We start from the raw sequence: 20,032 nt of genomic DNA on the forward strand, positions 1-20,032 counted from the left end.
ATAGTACCCCTTGCTGCCGCGATCCCATCAACCGGGAACACCTTCGCTAGAGCATCTGCAGCTGGAGGCCTTTGCGGGCAGCTATATATTCAAGAATCACAACGGACTGCCGCCACCAGTTAGCGCCCAACCGACAATGCTGCTTCATGGGTATACGCCCAGTCACAGCGCAGAGCCGCCAGCGAGTTCGCCCTCGTACAAGTCGATGCCCTCCACCCCGAAGTCGGCGACATATCACATGAGTGCACCGCCAGAGCGTGCCAGCCATGAAGGAGGAGGAGCGCCGGCTGGAGGCGATGAGAGCGACATGGATGCAGATGGCCAGCAGTTTGTATTGGCCCCAACGCCAGCACAATTGGGACGAGCACCGCTGCAGCGGCGCAAGAATTTATGTGAGTAGATCCCTACAGCAAACGCGCTGGGTATCGTATCGGAACTAATGACATTCTCGTTTTTTGCCATTCTATAGCTCAAAGCAAATCGGAGAGCAATGTTTCGTTTGGAGCGAATCTGGGTGCCAGCAACGGGGGACAGCACATCAGCCGAAAGCTGCACTCACCCACAACGATGGATGCCTCGTCGCCCATCATTGGCCATGTGAATAGTTCCAGCCTCAGTTCGGCACTGCCCACGCCCACCTCCTCGACGACGACACCCAATAGCGATGAGCAACTGCCTCTGACGCCCACAACGAGCAACAGCAACAGTCAGCCCAAGTCTCCGTTGAAGGGAGTCTCGGCTGGGGCTGCAGCAACAGCGGCAGCAGTGGCACACAAAAAGAAGAACGATGAATTGAATAAGTAAGTGTCAGAGCGAATGCCTTTCTTTAGTATTATATTAACTTATGTTTATTCCATTCACAGCAGTGTACTCAAGCAGGTGGACTTTGAGAAGAAATACAAGGCACTGCCGCAGTTCCAGCCAGAGGATTGCCAGTCGCCCAGTGCCATAGCTGTGCCGTCCTCGCCGCGAGTTTACGGAACCAATTATCGTAAGAAGAACACAGCACCAGTGCCAGTGCAGAAGCTAAGTGAGTCCTCCTGTGAGACCATCCTCAGTCCCTTTTATTTACTCGTTTTCTCTGTTCTTTTTGTTTAGTTTGCGAAGATGATTCCATTGATGAGCCCGCATCGGCACCGCCAACCACAACGCAGCGCTTCTTTGGGCCCGACTTTAACAACGAGCTGAAGGGTAATTAAATGAACATTTTCCCATGTATATCCTCTATGTATAATGTAGATCAATGTTTTGCAGAACTGGAAAGCTCGGATCAGACGGGGCGTTCGCCACGGACGCCCAAGACGCCGCTACAGAGTGCAAGATCGGATGCCAGCGAAAAGGGGCATCGCAAGGTGTTGGAAACGCGACGCAATTTGGTCATGCAGTTGTTTAACGTACACGGCAATTTCCCAACAGCACAGGCCACAATTGCCTTTCAGGTGAGTCTCAACATGAGAAGTATTTAGCTTGGAATGTGACTTTCATTTTTGTTCTTTTTTGTGTTCCTTAGACCAAGCACATTGATGTGTTTCCGCGCAAACAGGATCTACAGCTGAAGATTCGCGAAGTGCGACAAAAGCTGCTGGGACAGGCTTCCTGCACACCGCACTCGGCCGGCCCCAATACACCGTCCGACTCGAATTCGTCGTCGACGTTGAGCGCCAATAGTGCACACACCAGCAATGCGACACAGAATGCGGCAGGTAATTGGAGGGCGCTGTGCAAATATCTTCTACCCAAGAACTAAATCTGTAATTTCCCTATGAATGAATATCTTGCTTTTGACTTTCTGTTCTGTGTGACACCTCCAATTCGATTTGTTTGTTAATTTAGTTTCCATTTCTCAATGAAAACATTGTTAAGATGTTTTTCAATATTACTAAACGGCAGGTGTGAATCCTCAACAGCAGGAGCAGCAGCAGGACTTGGAACAGCATCCTCAGAGCAAAGCAAATAAAACGTAGAAGAATGGAAGGAAGCACAGGATACGACAACCGATTGTTTGCTGCCAAAAGTGACAACATTACTTAACGATAGAGTAAACTCAACGAAAGCAGCAGAAACAGCAATAGCAACGCACACTCACAAAAAGGAAGAGAAAAATTCAGCAGCAGCAGATACAGAAACATATAAACATACAGCTCATGCATGAGATGCATATGGATGTTTAACTAGTTTTTATTCAAACGAAAAAAGAGAAAATAGAGAGAAAAAAATTACAAATTTTTAATTACAATAGGCATACAATACGAGTAATACAATACAATACAATACAATATACAATATGTACACCAAGCAACAAAGATATCGCGATGGGAGAAAGCCCGATTACGAATGAATTTATTAAGCAGCTTAATAAATCGGAAGATCATAGAGGAGAATGAAGGATGGATGCATGGATAGGCGAGGGAAATTTTTGAATAATTGGAACTTTTGAAGCACACTTGAAGTACATGCATACCACATACAGAATAAAAACACTTGAGTAGTAGAGACCATAAATACATAATGGAACGATTGTATAATCCCCCGCTTAAAACAATTAGGTTGATAATTTACAGAAAGAACTGCAAGGAGGAGATGGAGGAGATTGAAGTAGCTTTAACCTTGAATTGCACATTAATTTTTGAAGTGTATTTAGCACAAGTAAAAAGAAAGCAAAGAATTGTATAAACAAAAACAAAAAACAAAAAAACCTTGAAAAGAACACGTAGTTGTATTGTATATTTAGTCATAAAATTTATAACATAAAAGAACAAATCTACGCAAAAAAACAAAACAAAACAAAACAAAACACAAACACACTTCCACACATCAAAATGCTTTTAAAATGTTTGATTTCTGTTCTTAAACCTTTAAACCCCTTTTTAAATTGTATGTACATTTTCTTTTTAACTTGGCTTTTTACACTTGTTGTCTTATTGAATTATAATTTATATAGTATATAAACATTATATGCATATATTTGTAATATTATTTTAGCATAGAGTAGAACTGTTTTTAAATTGTACACACCGAGAAATAAAATAATTATCCATACATACAATTTATTACACAAGAACGTAAAATGAAGGAACAGAAATGAATGAGAGAGCGAGAACTAACTGTCTTCCACTGTTGCTGCAATATACTATTTAATATTGTGTTAATATTCAGTTGAATTACATTTAATTTAGTTGTTAATTAAAGTTAATTTGAAATCCGTGTGACTGCACCACCCACAAAATCCACTCGTTTTTTGGGCAAGTTTACTCTGTACTCTGTGGCCTGTCGATTGATTAATTAAATGTTGTACACATGAATGTGTGTGTGTGTGTGTCTCTTCTCTATAAGTTAAGTTCTTTAATTTTAAAACGTCAGTCACAGTTTACAATTTTGTGTATCCTTTTTGTGTTCTCTAATATTCTAATAACCCAAGAAGCAACAGTTGCAGCCACACAAAAACAGACAGACACGCTTGATATGCCAGCAAAATAAAATAGTAATGCAGGAAATAATAGTAAACAAAAACTATAATCATATACTACGTACTAGTAAGTGCAATCAGGGGTCGTAATAATGGGTTTATTTAAATCTGAAATAAAAGGAATAACAAATTTGTATGTAGAAAAAGTTTTATTTTCCGTTGCTGCAGATTCAAATGCCTTTGCCTTTGCTCAAAGTGTATCTCTCTCTTAAATAAATTTCTGCTTTAATTTGCTTTTCTACTTCGCTGTACAACTGTCAAAGTATGTGTCTCTGTCTCTACCATTTCTGGTTTCGATTAAGTTCAAGAAGTTCTCGGATTTTCATGAACATCTTTTTAATTCATCATTACGATCCCTGATTAAAAATCATTCGAAAACTCACACAATATCATACACCAACAACAGCAGCAGCAAGTGAATAAAATGTGAATGAAAATCACTCATTTAAGTTTATTCATAACTGCATGCTGCAACTCTAGAAGTATACCAACTTTAGATACCAACTCACTTAGGCTTTTCACATTTTTTTCTTTATTCATAATTTAACTATAGTTTTTTCTTTATGTTTAGTTCTTAGTTATCCATTAAATATTTGTATTAATTAGATAAAAAACAAAAACGAAATTTTATATGATAAAACAAACGAAAAACGAGAGCGTAACTTGTAGTGTGTTAATGTTTAAAAATACAAATAAAAAGAATACAAAACAAGAATAAAACAAAGTTTATAAGAAAAATCCAACAACCGAAGGTGTGAACTTAATTATATTTAGTAGAAGCACACAGAAGGCCTTTGTTCGATACCCTGGATCAAGTACTCTGTCTAGAACCCCCCAGAAAAATAAACTTGTGCCAATGACAAAGACAAAGCTAAGCAAATTAAACCGATAATATATTCATATAGAATATCACACGATCCCCCGTAGAGAGATAACCGAATTATGAAGGCAAAAACCAAAAAAAAAAAAGGTTTGTCAATTAAGTCAAATGTAGAACAGAGAACAAAACAAGAGAGAACCGAGAGAATTATTTTGACCTTTAGCAAACATTGCAAAGAACTTATACAAAGAAACCTCTAAAAGAACAACCACAAAATACATTTTTGGCAACAAACATTTCGGACTAAGAGACACACTTTTGGCAATTACAAATAAATGAGAACTTTTTGGCGGAAACAAACTCACTAACAGAACAAAAAACATAACAAAGGAAATGGCGTTTCGGATACAAAATTCTAAAATTCAGGTATATAAAACAAAAAAGGAAACAAAAACAAAAACAAATACAGATAGTGTTGTATAATGTTTAAAGACAATTTTTGGAACAAAGTATAAGTAAAGGTAAACAAATAAAAAGAATAACTATTTAGCTATATATACAACAACAAAAGCCTAGGAGGCGTGGCAAGGCGACGATGTGTGTATGTGTAAAATTTATAAGGTGCTTTTACAAAACAACAAAAATATTTGGTGGTGAAGCAAAGGTCGGCCTCCACGAGTCCTCCCCCACATTCCAACCCCCAAAAAAGTCTCTATATAATATATGATATATACATATATATTTTTGTCAGAAAGGCATCCAACTGTATTTTAAAAATGCTTTTAAAAGTGGAATGACTTAAGTAACGAATAGAGAAGATCTCCCTCCCAAGAGAGGGAGCTACAATACTCGTGTAATTCAGTTGTGAGAAATTCGCACAGTTTGACAATGGCTCGTGGTGGGGTTTTTTATAGTTTTTAATCGAGGAGGGCGTTTTAAATCGTAGCTAAACACCCCCCACCCTACCCAAAACCTAGAGCTAAAATATACATCTAACATACATATACAGCAGGATCAGCAGGACATTTGTAGTGGCAATCGAGGGTTGGTCGAACACCATGTTGTTTGCGGTTTGTTTAGTTAATTGTTAAAAGATAAACGTGCAAAAAAAGGGAACGAATATTCTTAAGCCAATGATTGATTGCATTGCACAATTCTAAGGTTACATTAAACAATAAAAAAACGGAAAGACCCATTGAGTTTGTAGTGAAATTTCAGCGCCTATCATTTGCAATTGACCTGAACGCTTTGTAAAATATTGTATTAACAAACAAATTATATATACATACAGAATATATATACATGCAAACTTATTTGTGAAGTTAACTCTTAAGCCAGTTATTGTGAAACGTATTTTGTAAGCGAGAAAACCACACACACACACACACAACAGCCACACAGACCACACAGGAGCCCTACGAGACGAATTACAAATATTACAATACCATTTACAAGTGCTGCATATACAGGATAGAATAAATACAAATACGGAATACTTAATTATGGATATCTACTGTACTCGGACTGAAGCTCTGAGTAACGTTGGGGCAGGGACATTCGACATTCGAGCGAGCGAGAGAGAGATTTTTGCATTGTAGCACAGGGTAGGCCCTTGGACTCTCAAGAGCTTTACAGTCCAACACCAAGAACCCAATAAACCCACTCCCACACTCAAACACACACAACATACATATATTTATACATACAATATATATATATATATATATATACGATGATAAATTTATTGAATAAAAAGAAAAATATGCATTCATAAAAAATTGTATTGGAGTATTTATTTGAAATGAGATTAGCTTTGGCACCACTAGCGAAGAGAACGCTACCAATTCAAGCATCCTCAACCACTTCCACTGGCACTTCAGGGAACAGGCTTCTCGCCGCAGATAGAACACTAATGTCAGCGCAGTTCTTAAAGGTCTCCTGAGCGCCACAGCCCATGGCTCCCTTGCCATTCTCACACACGCCCCAATTGTTGCCCGCCGTGTAGGTCCAGCGGAGGACACAGTGCACACAGTTTAGATCCGTGGGAAGTTGCAGAGTCACCGGAATATCTCCCGTTCTGGAGCTAATGTTGTACTTGAGATTTCCATCTGCAAACTTGAGGGGAATCTTGTTGAAGCACTCCTCCGACTCGGTGCCATACTCATCGAGGCTACACAGGTGAAACGTGAAGTAGCCCAAGTGGTTTGCCGTGATCTTTACTTTAATCTCAGCCTCGCTTTTGCCAGCAAAGGTCCTCACAATGACTCCACTGCCATACTTGCCACCCAGTTCATTGGGTCGCGGCTGCTCCATGCTCCAATCATCGCCGCAGAGTCCACAGCGGCCTGCATTTTCGGTTTGTTTCTGTAAGGAATATTTCATAATATTACAGAGAATTTATGCATTTGTTTGTATAGAAATATCCTACCCAAAGTCCACCGCAATACAATCCATTATCGTCGTAGTTTTTGGGCGCCGACGAATCGTAGCGCCAACGCGAAGATCTGCCCACGGGATCCAACATCATGCCATGGCCCTGCAGCTCATCCACCAGGCAGAAAATTCCCAGACTAAGGGTCAGGATTACATCAAAGTATTTCATTTTGCTTTCACTTTCACTATGGTCTGATATGGATCTGGCCTGGTGGGTGGCTTATATAGGATCATATCCCCAAAATCTAATCAGTTACCAGGCGGTTTCTGTTTGTTTTTGATTTGTCGTCAAAAACCCCGCTAAGTTTTCTTATCACACCCAAATATCTGCCCATATATGAATGCTTGTATATGCATTTTTATGATTATTACTCAAAAATTTGGGCGAATCGTAGTATCTGAGCTGGGAAATCGTTCAAAAAGCTATGACACATATAAACAAGAGTCCAGTTATTGGTAATTGAATCATTCTAATGTTGGTTTTGTTTATTATCAATTTGTTTTGAACACATTGTGGGTGCGATTCGAGAGAAAGGCCCAATGCCAATGTGATAAGGGTTCAATGCATGGGAAATATATCTCGTTCAAGTGGAACTTGTTAGCCAAGGTTGAAAATGTTTCAAGTGCATTATGCATAGGTAGATATGGTCTAGGGACTGGCATGGGTTATGCAATGCGGTGATTTAACTCGTGAGGAATTCCCATAAAGATAAGAAGGGTTTTGTCATCACTAGAAGTATAAATATAAAGAAACTCAAAGGAGTCTCCACTTCCGTGCATTATCTTGCTAGTAGACCACGAAAGACTACGACATCAGTTGGAGCAAGCAACTCTTCAACATTATTTGATTAATTCATATTTATAACGAACGCCATCAGAATATTATTATCGAGAGGCAGTTCCAGGTTCTAGTTTAAGGCATACTTCCAGGCCTTTTCTTTTTTGTAAATGTTCAGTTCTTTATTTAACTTTGTCAGACTTTTTGGTGTTGAACACCTTCAGACTTTTGTGGCAGTTCGTTGATTTGGTTGGGAATGAAGTGGTGCTTAAGCCACCTCAACGGGCACCTCAACGACATCGACATCAGAGGCAGCCTCCTTCATCATGTTACGTCCCCAGTTGATGCTCACATCAGCGCAGTTCTTGAAGGTCTCCTGGGGGCCACAGCCCAGAGCGCCATAGCCGGAACTATCGCAGATACCCCAGTTGTTGCCTGTAGATTGAGGTTCAAGGATTAGGGATTTATGGAACAAAAATAAACCCTTTGAGACTCACCGCCAACATAGGTCCAACGGAGCACACAGTGGTTGCAGGTAAGACCCTCTGGCAGGACAACAGTCACATCGAATTCTCCGCTCTTCTGGCCAATGTACAGCTGTTGGCTGCCATCGGCGAAGCGCAGGCGATTCTGGTTGAAGCAATCCTCGGACTCACTGCCATAGGCATCCAGGTTGCACAAATGGAACTCAAAGTGGCCCAAATGGTTGGTGGTGATCTTCATGCCGACGGTGATGGCATTGGCGGCGGGATAGCTCCTGGTCACGACACCATATCCAGCAATACGGCCTCCGATCTCGTTGGCACGGGGCTGTCCATCAGCGAAATTGTCACCGCACAGTCCGCAGCGACCACCATTGTTGACCTGGACCTACATGTACAAAAAGGGACTTTAGCATCAGATTCCTCCTCCTCCATCACGGGCATCCCCCTTTTAACTCACATTCATGCCACCGCAGAAGAGTTCATTGTCGTTATAGTTCTGGGGAGCGCCGCCATCGTAACGCCAGCGGGAGGAGCGACTGGGTGGGTTCAGCATCATGCCGTGGGCATCGATCTGCTGCAGGCCGATGGCCATCATCAAGGTAACACTGAGCAGGAACTTCATGGTATTCACTCTTGTGTCGGCTTTCACTTTCACAATGTGCCACCGGCTGCACGGGCTCCCAGTTTTATACGTGTATGCCGTGCCTTCTGCTCCTGTCCATCCGTCTGACTTTATCGATACGAGTCGAGAGTTTTACAATGCCTCTTAACATGATAACGCTCCGTTGATTATAATAACACCTAATGTGGTACTCCTGGTACAACAGTGGCAAAATCACCACTCCAGATCCAGATAGGCCCACAAAGGATAAGCACGGATAAGATCTCTACGATTGGCATGCCAAAATATTCATAAAAACTTCGAATGCCATGAGGTATCGCGGCCAAAGAGCACCCCAAGTGCGTTTATTAATAGTAATTGCTAAAAGTCTTAGTACTTTTAATCAAATTTTGGGTTATCTAAGTAATGTTTATTGAATTAACTTTTGCCCGAGTATTTCCTATTAAGAATTATAATGAATGTTTTGTTTTGGGTTCACTTACTATCGCGCTCAGATTTCATTTATAGGCCCCATAGCAAACAGGCTTAAATCGGTCGCGTGCACGAGAACTCGGGGCGTGCCAGATGGTATGAAAAAATGCACAGCTAAATAATAGCAAATAATCAATCGAACTCAAAATATTCCGGAATACTTCTTGCAATTACATAAATATGGAAGGCAATCAAAGGAAAAATGCTTATTGTCTTTGATGCCAATCTATATTTCCATGATGTGAAACAATCGAGGATTCTCCTCAGATCACAAGGACGCCATTTGTCCGATTTCCGATCCATTTCCGATTTGTGTTCGATTCATTACTGATCATGTCCGATTCGTGTCGAAAACATGTCCCATTATGTCATTAGGCCAAGCCATGGTGCTGAGCGTTAAATTCTCATCTGGCTGCCACAACCGAACCGAACAAACGTCAGTGGTTCAAATGCTAGTAATGATAAATAAATAACAGCATGTCCAGCAGCCTGCTTAGGATTTTCGGACTCAACAGCCGATAAGAGAAAACTGAAATAAGTTTGCCAAGTACCCAAAAGAGGAAATTTATTAAATTGTCTGCGAAAGACAAAAAAAACAACAAAAAATTTCTGAATTATGTCTGATTCATGTCCAAATATTTCCGATGAGTGCTCGATTAGTTTTCGATTCTTGTTTAAAACTTGTCTGATTCGTGGTCGCAACTTTTTCGATTCATTTTCGTTTCGTTTAAATGTCCGCTATATGGCGCCATACAGCGTTTTTGTTTGGAACTATCACCCCTCATTGTCGCAGTGGCGCCCACAAGTTGTGGCGGGTATTCCTTGTACTAACAAAAGTTAGAGATGCGTCTTAAGTATCGATAGCCGCTGCCAGCGATATTTTCTCCAATTCAAATTCCTACCTGTGCCTGTTCCCGCTGCTTGGCAACGGAAAACCCAGCAGGTGAGGCGTGTGCACTCAGGCAAAACGAAACGGCAACGAAATAAACATCAAGAACAAACAGCAGTCGAGCCCCCAAAGTGAGAACAGATTCAGTCGAACTCGCAGTTAAAAAACAAAGAAACACAAACGCGAAATACCAACAATCGCGGTGGCGCCAAGATTTAAATTCTATTTTGAGAGTTGTGCAAATTTGTATTCTTAAATTATTTAGTTAGAGAGTTGGAGAGTTTTATCCACAAAATACGATGGTGAATCGCAGCAAGACGCCGCGGTCGCTGGGCGAAGGCGATACTGGCACCAGCAAGGAGAAGGACATCGATCAGGTCTACTGCGTGGTGCTGCACGTCGTGGAGGCCATCAACTTTATTGGACGCGATGGCGAACGGGAAACTATCGTGATGAATGCCGCACTCAATACGGTGGACTTTGAGGTGGAGGGCACACCCTCGGCGACGGCAGAGACCATCATCTTCAACAGCAACTGCATCTGGGAGTGCGACATGGCGGGCATCAAGCGCATCAAGACGGACCATCGACCCGTCAAGCTCACCTTCTTCGCGTGCAGCAAACAGTTGCAGCGCAAACCCATTGGCAATGTGCTGCTGCCGGTGCGAGGACTCCCTGTGCTGACCACGACGAGCAACAACAACCCCGTGCAGCTGAAAATGATTTGGCACAAGTTGATCTGCACCAGCACCGAGTACCGATCCCACAAGCCCGAAGTGCTGCTCATGCTGGCCATCATCAAGAAGTCCATTCTGCACGCCAAGGACTTTGAGCCACTGCTGCAGGTTTCACACGTAAGCCAGTCGATCCTTTGGTGCCATGTTGTTGGGTTTTATCGTGTTTATTTTACTTATTTTAGATCAAACAGCCACCTCCCGCACCGATAATCAAGTCGCCGGGTCACTCGATCACTGCCAGCATGCTGCAGTCCCAGGCCAATGTCTATGTGCAATCACTGGTCCAACTGGGTCTGCTGCAGGTGGGCAATGATCCGCTGATCGACTGCGACATCATCGAGGTGAAGCTGCAGTTCAAGAAGCTCAAGAACCTGTCCAAGCTGCTCAAGTCGCTCAGCCAGGGCAAGGAGCCAGCCAACTCCATCAACCTGGTCTTTGATTTCGTGGGCAATGTGACCAGCATTGAGCTGAAGACCAACGACTCCGATGCCTACATGCTGAGCGATGAGCTGGGCCTCCGTTTCAAGTCCTCCCTGCAGAGCATGCGTCTGTACTTCCAGCGTATCTTCTATTTACCCATAAATATGTACGTGCATGGAGCGGCCATAGGTGAGTCCTCGCACACTTATCCTTTGAATTGCAACTTGTAACCATTATGCCACAGCCAATTACCGCATGGACTTTGGTAAGCTGCTGCCAGCGGATAGCTACTTCCTGGAGAATCGCAAATTTGAGCGCCACGGCTGCCTTACCTTCAATCGCTTTGGGCGCACGGACAGCTCCAGGGACATTAAGCCGCAGCTCGAGTACTCCTTCAGTGTCGAACTCAAGGCCATTTACTCAAGGCCGGAGCAGTCGGTACCATATGACCCTGAAGCGCCTTTTGTGTTGACAAAAGAGCAGCAACAGCAGCCCAGTGAGTTCGAGCAACCAAAGCCTGATAATAAAAGCTTCAAGGAGCTTGTCCCAGAGAATGAAGGTTTGCCCTTGACAGAAGTGCAGAACTCCGGCGATCCTGTGTGCATGGGCAGGGACTTTCCAAGGCGCAAAAAGTTAAGCAGCCAAATCCAAAATGAATTCGGCCAGGACACAGAGGAGGGTTTGGTGCGCAGATTCTCCTCCACAGTAGCACGAAAATCCATTGAAACGAAGAAGATTAGCAATTCCCTCTTCCAATATTCCTCCGAATCCAATGCGGAATGTCTAGCCATATACGAAAATCAACAGTTCGATAATGACAAATCAAGCAATGAACAAGAAAGCAGCCAAGGGACACAGGAGCAGTCCATGGCAGATGGAAAGGAAAATGTAAAAGCTTTAAATAATGTAGAAAGAAATGAATCCAACAGCATGGAGAAACCACAAGTTCCATCCAAGAGAGCCAAAATGAACTCCAAGTCATCCTCCAAGTCAAATCCAGAAGAAATGGTAGCCGTAGAGCCAACTCCCTCCATGGAGCAGTTGACCAAGCTGTTGGGACAGGAGGTGGAAAAGCTGACAAAGAGCGTTGAGATCATCGAGAACAGAAGCCAGCAAGACTTGAGAAAGGCCAGAAAAATGGAAATCGAGGAGGATCCCTTTGAAAGCGACTCAACGCTGTGCGCCTTTCGCCCACAAAGACATCAGAGAAAGTCCTCGAAAATGGAACTTCCAGCATCCCAAGACAGTTCTGCGACATCCATAAGCCATAAACACAGCAAAGAAAGAAAAGAAAGAAGACGTTGCTCAGGACAAGAACGATATGTGCAGGAAATTGTTGATGAAACGGAAACTAGCATGGAGCATGGATCTTTGCCAGCTGATTTTCCAGTCTCCAGCACATACAGAGTTAAAGTGAAGCACAGCGACTTGGACGTCTCGGAGTGTGACGTGTTCAAAGTGCATCGTGGCAAACGCAAGTCAAAGTCCGATGAGCAGCTATCCAAGCTAAAAGAGTCCAACTCGCAGAAGGTCTTCGCAAAGCCAAAGTCTGCCAAAGCAAGGGACAAAATATCCACGACGGAGCTCAGCCTGCGCGCACGTTGGGTCGAGGTGAACAAGGAACAGGCGCAGGCCCTCGATGAAACGGAAAAGTTCATCCAACAGACATGTCGGGACGAGTTCCGCAAGGTTCAGCAAGAGGACAAACAGGAATTGTTAGTCGAATCCAAAAGGAATATCCGAAAAGTTCGTTCCAGAAAGCTGCGAATTCAAAGGGAGGTTTATTCCGATTCCAATTCCAATTCAAATTCCGACTCCAACAGTTTGCATGCTGAGAATGCAAAGGAAAAGTATGTCGAATCGGCAGAGAACTCAGTGTCGGAGAGCTCTGTGCACGGCATCAGCTCCCAATCGAGTGATCAGCGCATCGACCGGATTATCAAGAAGATGAAAGTATCCAAGACAACAATCCAGGAGGAAAAGTATGAGCCAGATAAGCTGCTGAAGAAGAAATCGTCTAGAAAAATACCAATCGAAACATCTGTGGAGTCATCAGAGCAAATGGAAGAATCAGTTCAGTCGCAGCCCAAGAAAAAGGTTCAACAAACGCGATCAAAGCCCGTGATTCAGCAGCAATCAGAAGATGATCTGAAATCAATGGGGACATTGGTTGATCTGAAATCTTCGAATAATGCTCTCCGGCAGTCCAGTTCCCGCAAGTCACTCGAACGGACATCTTACATGAGCGCTTTGAATCAATTTTGTAGCCCAAATAATGTGAGCGAGAAGGTAAATGCCTGGCGCCAGCATCAGATTCAGCTCTTTGAGGAGGAACTGGCGTGCAAGGAGCAGCAGTACAGGAAGGATCTGGAGCAAATGGAAGACCAAGGTGGGACTTTGGTTCGCGGCCAGGGGGTGTCGCATAAGGGGACAATCATTGATTATGAGGCAAAGTTCAAAGAGTTGGAGCAGCACATCAACCAGCTGCAGAAGGAGATTGACGAGCAGGTGCGGCTCTTTGCCAATCGTAGTCAGGAAATGCGCCAGGAGAACAAGCAGCTGGAGCGGGAGAAGTTGATGCTGAAGGAGCGCATCTTCCACATGGAGATGCAGATGCACGAGCTGCGCGGCAAGGCCAAGGCACCCGATGACAGGGATCTCAACCACATACTCAAGGAGATGCGCTCCCAGAACGATCGATTTATGGAGCTGTCCAAGGAGAAGGATCGCTACAAGAAGCAATGGCGTCGCTCGGCCAAAGAAGTCAACGAACTGAAGCGGGCTCTGACCAAGAAGAATGTTCTAGAAGAGCCCTTAATCTCGAGTGAATTGTAAGTCTTAAGTTTATTCAAAGGTTTAGTCATTACAAATAACCAACTCTCTCTTTGCAGTCCGTTTGATCTGAGGGAAATCCTCACCAAGAATGAGGAAGATTTTGAGCGGGAATTCGGAAAGATTCGCCATGCCAATGGGTCACCCAGTTTCCTTGTTAAATCCTTGACTGAATCGGCGGACTATGCTTCTGGCGATGATTCCGGCAACTTATGAAGTTGTCTTTTACCAAATTAGCTGTACAAATTTTTAGTTTATTTTTATTGTTTAGTTTTTTGTTTGTTTGAGTAATAAAATGTACGATTATACTGTCATGCGATGGAATTTAGTTCATCTCGAATCCCACGCGCACAAAGTAGGGCAGTGTGTCCAGTGGCGCGGGGTAATCCATGATCCAGATGGGGCCCTTGTGCACCTCATCGCCATTGCCGTTCTTCCACTCACCAGCGGGCAGGTACACATCCCTTTGGGTGGCACCCTCGGTAACCACAGGAGCAGCAATGATATCATCGCCCAGAAGGAACTCTAGAAAAGGAAGAGATTCACATTTAAGGAGAGTGATTTCTTTGATTGGTAAACTACAACTCACGATCGTAGATTGCCTGAGCCACTGCATCGGTGGGTGCAATCCACCAGAGTGGAGCATTCACAGGTTCGCCAGTCTCCACGGCGCGCTTGAACAACTTCATGATGTAGGGCGTGTACTCGGCGTGGAGATTGGTGTGTGTCTTGCTGATGGCGATGGCTTCATCATCAAAGTTCCATGGCACAAAGGAGTACTGGAGGGAGGGCATGAAGACGTTGGCCTGCAGCCAGCGCAGGAAGAGCTCCTTGTTGGGGGGACGCTCGTTGTAGCCATTGCCGCCAATCATGTCGGGCAGGACAAAGGGATAGCCGTTGAGGTTCATCTGCAGCATCGAGGTGATCAGCGTGATGAGGCCATTGTTCCAGCCCCACTCGGAGTCCTTGTCCACAATGCGCACAAAGATGGGCAGATCCTGGGTGTTCTGTGCGGAGCGTACCTCCACCATGTCGCCAAAGGCGGCCACCGTGCGGACATAGTCGCCAACGGCCTGCAGAGGCGTCACCATTGAGCCGTCGCCCTGCAGCACGGGATCACTGGGCAGCCAGGTGGTCTCTCCCGCATCGAACTTGAAGCTGTCAATGCCTTCCTCGTCCTGCAGCCGCTTCAAGCGCTTTGAGAACCACTCCTGCACCTCGGTCTTTGTAAAGTCCAGAATGGCGGCATCCTTGGGCTGGCTGTTCCACCACTGGGTGTCCGAGCTGCCGGCATGGTCGAGCGCCAGATAGCCCAGAGCCTTGGCCTCGTCGTAGATCGCCGTGCAGTTGTTGTTGATGAAGGGGTGAATCCACAGGGTCACACGGAAGCCCAATGCCTTGAGGTCATCGGTGAGAGTTTTGGTAGCCGGGAACTTGTTCTTGCGGAATGTCAGCGCCCCGTAGCAGTCCTCCCAGTCATCATCGATCTCCAGCTGACTGTTGTTGAAGCCATTGTCGAGGATCTGCTGGGCAAAGTTGCGTATGACGGTATCATCGACCTCTGCCTTGTACAGGGCCCAGGTGGACCACACTGGATGCTGCACCATGCGCTCATCGGGGTAGCCCGTGGGCTGTCCCAGGAACGTCTTCACTGCATACTTGTGCGCAGCCTTGGCATCCTTGGCCACTGCCACATGGTAGATGAACTTCGAGGAGGTGACACGCGGATCGTAGGGCAGGGCACTGGTGGCACTGAAGCACAACTTTCCCTCGTAGCCCGCCGAGTTCTGGTCGATGAAGAGCGGAGTGTTGTTCTCCACATACAGGAAGACGCCATCGCTGTTCAGCCAGTAGCGTTCGCCCACACCGAAGTTGTCCAGCTCCTTGGGCAGATACGAGTAGTTGCTGTGGGTCTGACGCTCCACGGGCCAGTAGTGCTGCTTCTGCTCGGGTCCGCTGAACCAATGGGTGGCTCCCGTCTTCAGGAAGAAGCAATCCCTGGGCTGCTGACCCTGAAGCACAGGATCGCGGGCCACGCGCACATGGGTGACATCGCTGCCAGTGCCCGTGACCACTCCGCTCTTGACCAGCGTGAACTCGATGGTGTTGGTGCCATCGGTGATCTGATAGCCACCCTTTTCGGTCTCCACCAGATTGCTGGTCGTGGCAAAGTTGTCAAAGGTCACCGTCTGCAGGCTCTTGTCGCCCTTCATCAGCTCGTACTGGAGCTTGTCGCCTCGTCGCAGCCGCACGTAAATGTTGCTGTTGGCGAACTTGTAGCGCTGTTCGATGCTCTGGCAGGCACTTGCCACACTCCACAGGCAGCAGCCAGCTGCCGCCAGGAGCAGTAACAGTTTTGTGTGCATTCTGAAAGGTAGGAATCGACTGACGCTCCAATACAGCAGGTGGGAGTCTTTATTCATTATTACAGCCGTGTGATAAGGAAATCGATTGAGAATTAGCGTATGAGTAGTCGCTCATACAAATACAAAAAGAACTCTTGAGCAGTGTCAAAAACATTGTGCTTTCGGTGTGGGAACACTTGAGAAAAGCACGAGTGATAACCTGCACCTGATAAGCCGTAACATCTACGACTAGAATGATAGAAATGACCTACGTAGGTGTTCTGTATTATTCCCATTCACATTACTTAATTGATTGTTTTCCATTGTTGAGTTCCCCAGAGAAAATATATGGATAGGAACAACCGGGGCTTTGATGGCTCGTTATCAGCAAGTGACTAAGTCGAGCAAACCTTTCAAAATTTTGAAGGACGCTGAACACTTGGGATAACAATAAAGGAACTCAGTCTTACATTGCATTTCGAAACATTAGTTAAGCACGAAACAATTATCTAGTAGTTTCCAAGAAACTATTTCTAAGTTCAATTAGCTTCCCATGGAAAAATAGTTTAACATTTAAATTTTATAATTTTATAATTTTATTTATTTTTGATTGTTTCTGTTAATACTTTTTAATCTATGTTCGGAGTTTTGGTTTATACGTATATAACAGTGTGTGTAATAGGTGTGTAAAATGTAACAAAAATATTAACCAAAATGTCGAATCCGTCAATCAGTTTGCTGCTGAGAATTCACCCATCGTTGGTCTGGTGGTATATGGTTTGGGTAAAAAGTAGCTAAATGCAGATGAGGTCTACACACAAATAAATATAGTATCCATGTATGTTTATCTAGGAGGGCACCAGCTGGTTATTCTCCAGCTGATCATCGTCGTTTTCCGCTTCGGACATCTCTTCGGGTGGCGCCTTCTCGGGCTTTATTTCGTCCCGATACTCGAGCACTTCCTTGGGCTTACCTAATATGTGCGTCCTGAAGAGCTCGTCCTCGTTCTCTTCGTCACTGTCGTCGTCGGCCATGAGGGCCACCCTAGAGTACAGTTCACTGGATCGCGCCGCCGATGCACGACGATTGTAGACAATGCCACCGGCCACCGCCACACCAAGCAGGGTGAACACCACGAGCATCAGGAGCAGCACCGTTGTGCCCGCCATGTATTGCAGTGCCTGCTTCTGGCTACCCTCCTCGGAGACTTCCACGACAGTGGCCATGCCCGTGCTGCGCACCACATACGCATAGCAGAGAGTCTCATTGAGTGTCTTCCGCAGCTGACTGCCTGGGCCACAGGTGCTGCACTGGGCGGCCAGGGGCCCGTAGCAGGCCAGGCAGCTCTTGTGGCACACGGCGCATGTGCGACTCTGTGCCACCAGCAGCGGGGTAATGAGCGGAGAGTTGCGACGACGACGTCGACGGTCCTCCGCCTGCAGAGGATCCTGCTTGTCGTCTATGCTGTTGGATATGTTGGGGTGATCTATACCGCTTGTGGTACTGCTCTCTGTGCTGGCATCTTCCATTATATCATCCTGATCCTGTGCATCGTCTTGGGGATAGGTGTGCCTGGGACACTGATCGTAGCAGAGACCCTCGTAAATGTATGCCGGATCCTTGCACTCTGTGGAAAATGGAAGTGGGGAAACACACACATTAGCAACTGTTGAAGTTCTGGGATGATCTAGGAGATGAATTTACCTCAGAAACAGTGATTAATGGAAGAGAAAAGAATCGGAAATTAGTTGGTTAGCAGAGAGAATGAACATGGAAGGAAGCTCAGCTAAACATTGGTACTGAAACCTCAGCCCTGATTGTGCTGAGCTTCAGAGGAGAGAAAGCTTGAGAGAATCGGATTATGTGTGTACAATTAGAGGCAGCAACAAAAGAGAACTTTCTGTATTGGAGATTGTTTTTGTCGTGGCATCGAAACCTTTGGAATATAATCTCTCTTTCTCTGAAAACACATCTATTATTAACAACAAAAAATTCAATAAATGTATTGTAGTTAAAGCAAGCGTTCAGTCCGATAAAAACATGCTCGAAAATTAGCAAGAAAGGGAGGCAGTGGGCGCAATTGTACGATACGATTGATATATTGTATGTTTGTGTGTGTAGGACCATACCAGTGTTGGAAAGCTACTCATGAACATATGGCATTGAGAGTGTGAAAGTGAAACAGCAGTGTTAAATAGGAGGTTAACGGTGACGAAATAAACGAAATTAGCAGTAGGTTAGCAATGGTCGGACTTTACTTTCCGTTTTAATCCAAAAAGAGAGTGAACGAAAAAAAAAACGAAAAATACTTAGAGAATGAGGAAAATTTGTTGTGCGAAACTCACCTTGTCGTTCAATCAATTCAATTCTCAAAATTCTCAAAATTCTCAAGGAAGGAAAATATTGTAATTCTGAAATGCAGTCGAAGCTCGAGAGCTTGGAAGAGGAGTACTCGTATGTTAAGGATCGAAATGAACCTCCTCGTGGAATTGGCATGTTTTTTTCTGAGCATGTTTCGCTTGCTTGAACTGAACTCTTTGTTGGATAATAAATATGCTTCAGTTTGGTGTTTCTTTTCTTTGCTTTTTTTTATATGTTTTCAATGCATTTATTAATTACTCATATAGTAGATATATATATATTTTATATAGATAGATATATACACAAACATACATAAAAAATTGGTTGAGTTTTCGAATGGCGCGAATGGCATTCTCAATTTCAATTTCGTTTTCACTTTTCACTTTCTTTACAATTATAAAAGTTTTGTAATTTCATTTTTCGTGTAAGCATTAATTTAGATTGGTTTTTGTTCAAATTTTATATTACAATTTTGTTCTTTAAATCTTTAAAGTTATTACGATTTTTTATTATTGCTAATTGCTACCCCAGGCCCTAGTACCAGTTATTATTTGTATGCTTAAATGTTCTCCTTTGAATTGTTCGCTTTTTTACTATTAGGCTTAAATATTAATTTGGCTTTTTCTTCTGCTAATTACGTGTCTCAGAGCTTATAAGAATTTTCCTCATCATGTTTCCCTATTCTTGAAGATAAATAAGTACAGCATCCATCGTGCGTGTGTTTGTGTGAATTTTTGATAGACAAGAAGAGAACAAAACAAAATATTCGTATGGAGCGAAATGTGAAATGGAAATCTATTTGCTGTTAATACGTGTATTGTTGTTCTGCATGTGTGTTTTTTGTTTGTTTATTGGTTTTGGTTAATATATTTCCTTCGGCTAGTGTAAGTATAGTAAGTATATGCTTGAAGAATAAAAGATTGTTGGGTTCAACTACTATTCTGTTCGTTTAGAGAGAAATGCTAGTTCTTTTCTTTAGTTTCATTTATGTGTGTATATTCTTATGTAAGATGTGTGGGTGTTTATTTTTTGCTAATTACAACAACAACAAAAGATTTATTCTTTACTTTTCTATTAAATTAACATTTGATATTGTTTAAGGTTTAATGTTTAATGCTTATTGTGCGGTTTACGATATGATTATTCATACAAAAGCAAAATGCAAAGACCATGGAAATCAGGTAAAAGTTCAGTTGAATTTTTGTACCGAAGACTCGAAGAAAAACCTAATAAATGATATGTCGTTTTTTTTTGTATTTCGAAAAAACGGAAGGGCTTTTTTCTGTGACTTAAGAGAGAATTAAATATAATTATTGCACTCGCGTTGCCTTTTGATTTGTTGTTTTGTGTTTAATATACGATTTAAATAAGCA

The 20,032-nt window shown here is 43.6% G+C and overlaps 6 protein-coding genes across 15 annotated transcripts in view; 2 read left to right on the forward strand and 4 right to left on the reverse strand.

The window, feature by feature from the left end:
• LOC117586689 (putative transcription factor capicua) overlaps positions 1-3,086 on the forward strand; it is a 45,946-nt gene extending 42,860 nt beyond the window's left edge. For 5 of the 9 annotated variants that reach the window (XM_034276945.1, XM_034276946.1, XM_034276951.1 and 2 more), the window contains 7 exons: positions 5-392; positions 470-800; positions 864-1,030; positions 1,099-1,191; positions 1,240-1,439; positions 1,511-1,703; positions 1,891-3,086. In XM_034276945.1, the coding sequence (XP_034132836.1) occupies positions 5-392; positions 470-800; positions 864-1,030; positions 1,099-1,191; positions 1,240-1,439; positions 1,511-1,703; positions 1,891-1,964 (1,446 nt within the window). In that variant the 3' untranslated portion in view covers positions 1,965-3,086. Of the gene's footprint in view, positions 1-4; positions 393-469; positions 801-863; positions 1,031-1,098; positions 1,192-1,239; positions 1,440-1,510; positions 1,704-1,833 lie in introns of all 9 variants that reach the window. The other 4 variants (XM_034276947.1, XM_034276954.1, XM_034276949.1 and 1 more) reach the window with 3 other exon arrangements.
• Positions 3,087-6,053: 2,967 nt separating this feature from the next.
• On the reverse strand, positions 6,054-6,938 carry LOC117586174. The gene is made up of 2 exons (XM_034276085.1): positions 6,715-6,938; positions 6,054-6,650 (listed from the first exon to the last, which is right to left on the reverse strand). Exons 1-2 carry the CDS (start codon positions 6,886-6,888, stop codon positions 6,132-6,134), a joined length of 693 nt encoding a protein of 230 aa, XP_034131976.1. The 5' UTR covers positions 6,889-6,938; the 3' UTR covers positions 6,054-6,131.
• A 779-nt stretch (positions 6,939-7,717) lies between these two features.
• LOC117586168 lies at positions 7,718-8,638 on the reverse strand. The gene is made up of 3 exons (XM_034276077.1): positions 8,440-8,638; positions 7,995-8,367; positions 7,718-7,932 (listed from the first exon to the last, which is right to left on the reverse strand). Exons 1-3 carry the CDS (start codon positions 8,602-8,604, stop codon positions 7,766-7,768), a joined length of 705 nt encoding a protein of 234 aa, XP_034131968.1. The 5' UTR covers positions 8,605-8,638; the 3' UTR covers positions 7,718-7,765.
• Positions 8,639-10,050: 1,412 nt separating this feature from the next.
• LOC117586123 (interaptin) lies at positions 10,051-14,267 on the forward strand. The gene is made up of 4 exons (XM_034275987.1): positions 10,051-10,818; positions 10,884-11,310; positions 11,366-13,952; positions 14,013-14,267. The coding sequence occupies exons 1-4, from the start codon at positions 10,264-10,266 to the stop codon at positions 14,167-14,169; spliced, it is 3,726 nt and encodes a 1,241-aa protein (XP_034131878.1). The 5' UTR covers positions 10,051-10,263; the 3' UTR covers positions 14,170-14,267.
• On the reverse strand, positions 14,241-16,359 carry LOC117586124 (myogenesis-regulating glycosidase). Its single transcript, XM_034275988.1, has 2 exons — positions 14,543-16,359; positions 14,241-14,478 (listed from the first exon to the last, which is right to left on the reverse strand). The coding sequence occupies exons 1-2, from the start codon at positions 16,317-16,319 to the stop codon at positions 14,279-14,281; spliced, it is 1,977 nt and encodes a 658-aa protein (XP_034131879.1). The 5' UTR covers positions 16,320-16,359; the 3' UTR covers positions 14,241-14,278.
• A 572-nt stretch (positions 16,360-16,931) lies between these two features.
• Positions 16,932-20,032, reverse strand: part of LOC117586316 (furin-like protease 1) — a 147,717-nt gene continuing 144,616 nt past the window's right edge. For both annotated transcript variants that reach the window (XM_034276303.1, XM_034276304.1), the window contains one exon: positions 16,932-17,925. In XM_034276303.1, the coding sequence (XP_034132194.1) occupies positions 17,147-17,925 (779 nt within the window). In that variant the 3' untranslated portion in view covers positions 16,932-17,146. The remainder of the gene's footprint in view (positions 17,926-20,032) is intronic.

This window comes from Drosophila guanche, unplaced genomic scaffold (assembly GCF_900245975.1).
Source record: "Drosophila guanche unplaced genomic scaffold, DGUA_6, whole genome shotgun sequence".
NCBI lineage: Eukaryota > Metazoa > Arthropoda > Insecta > Diptera > Drosophilidae > Drosophila > Drosophila guanche.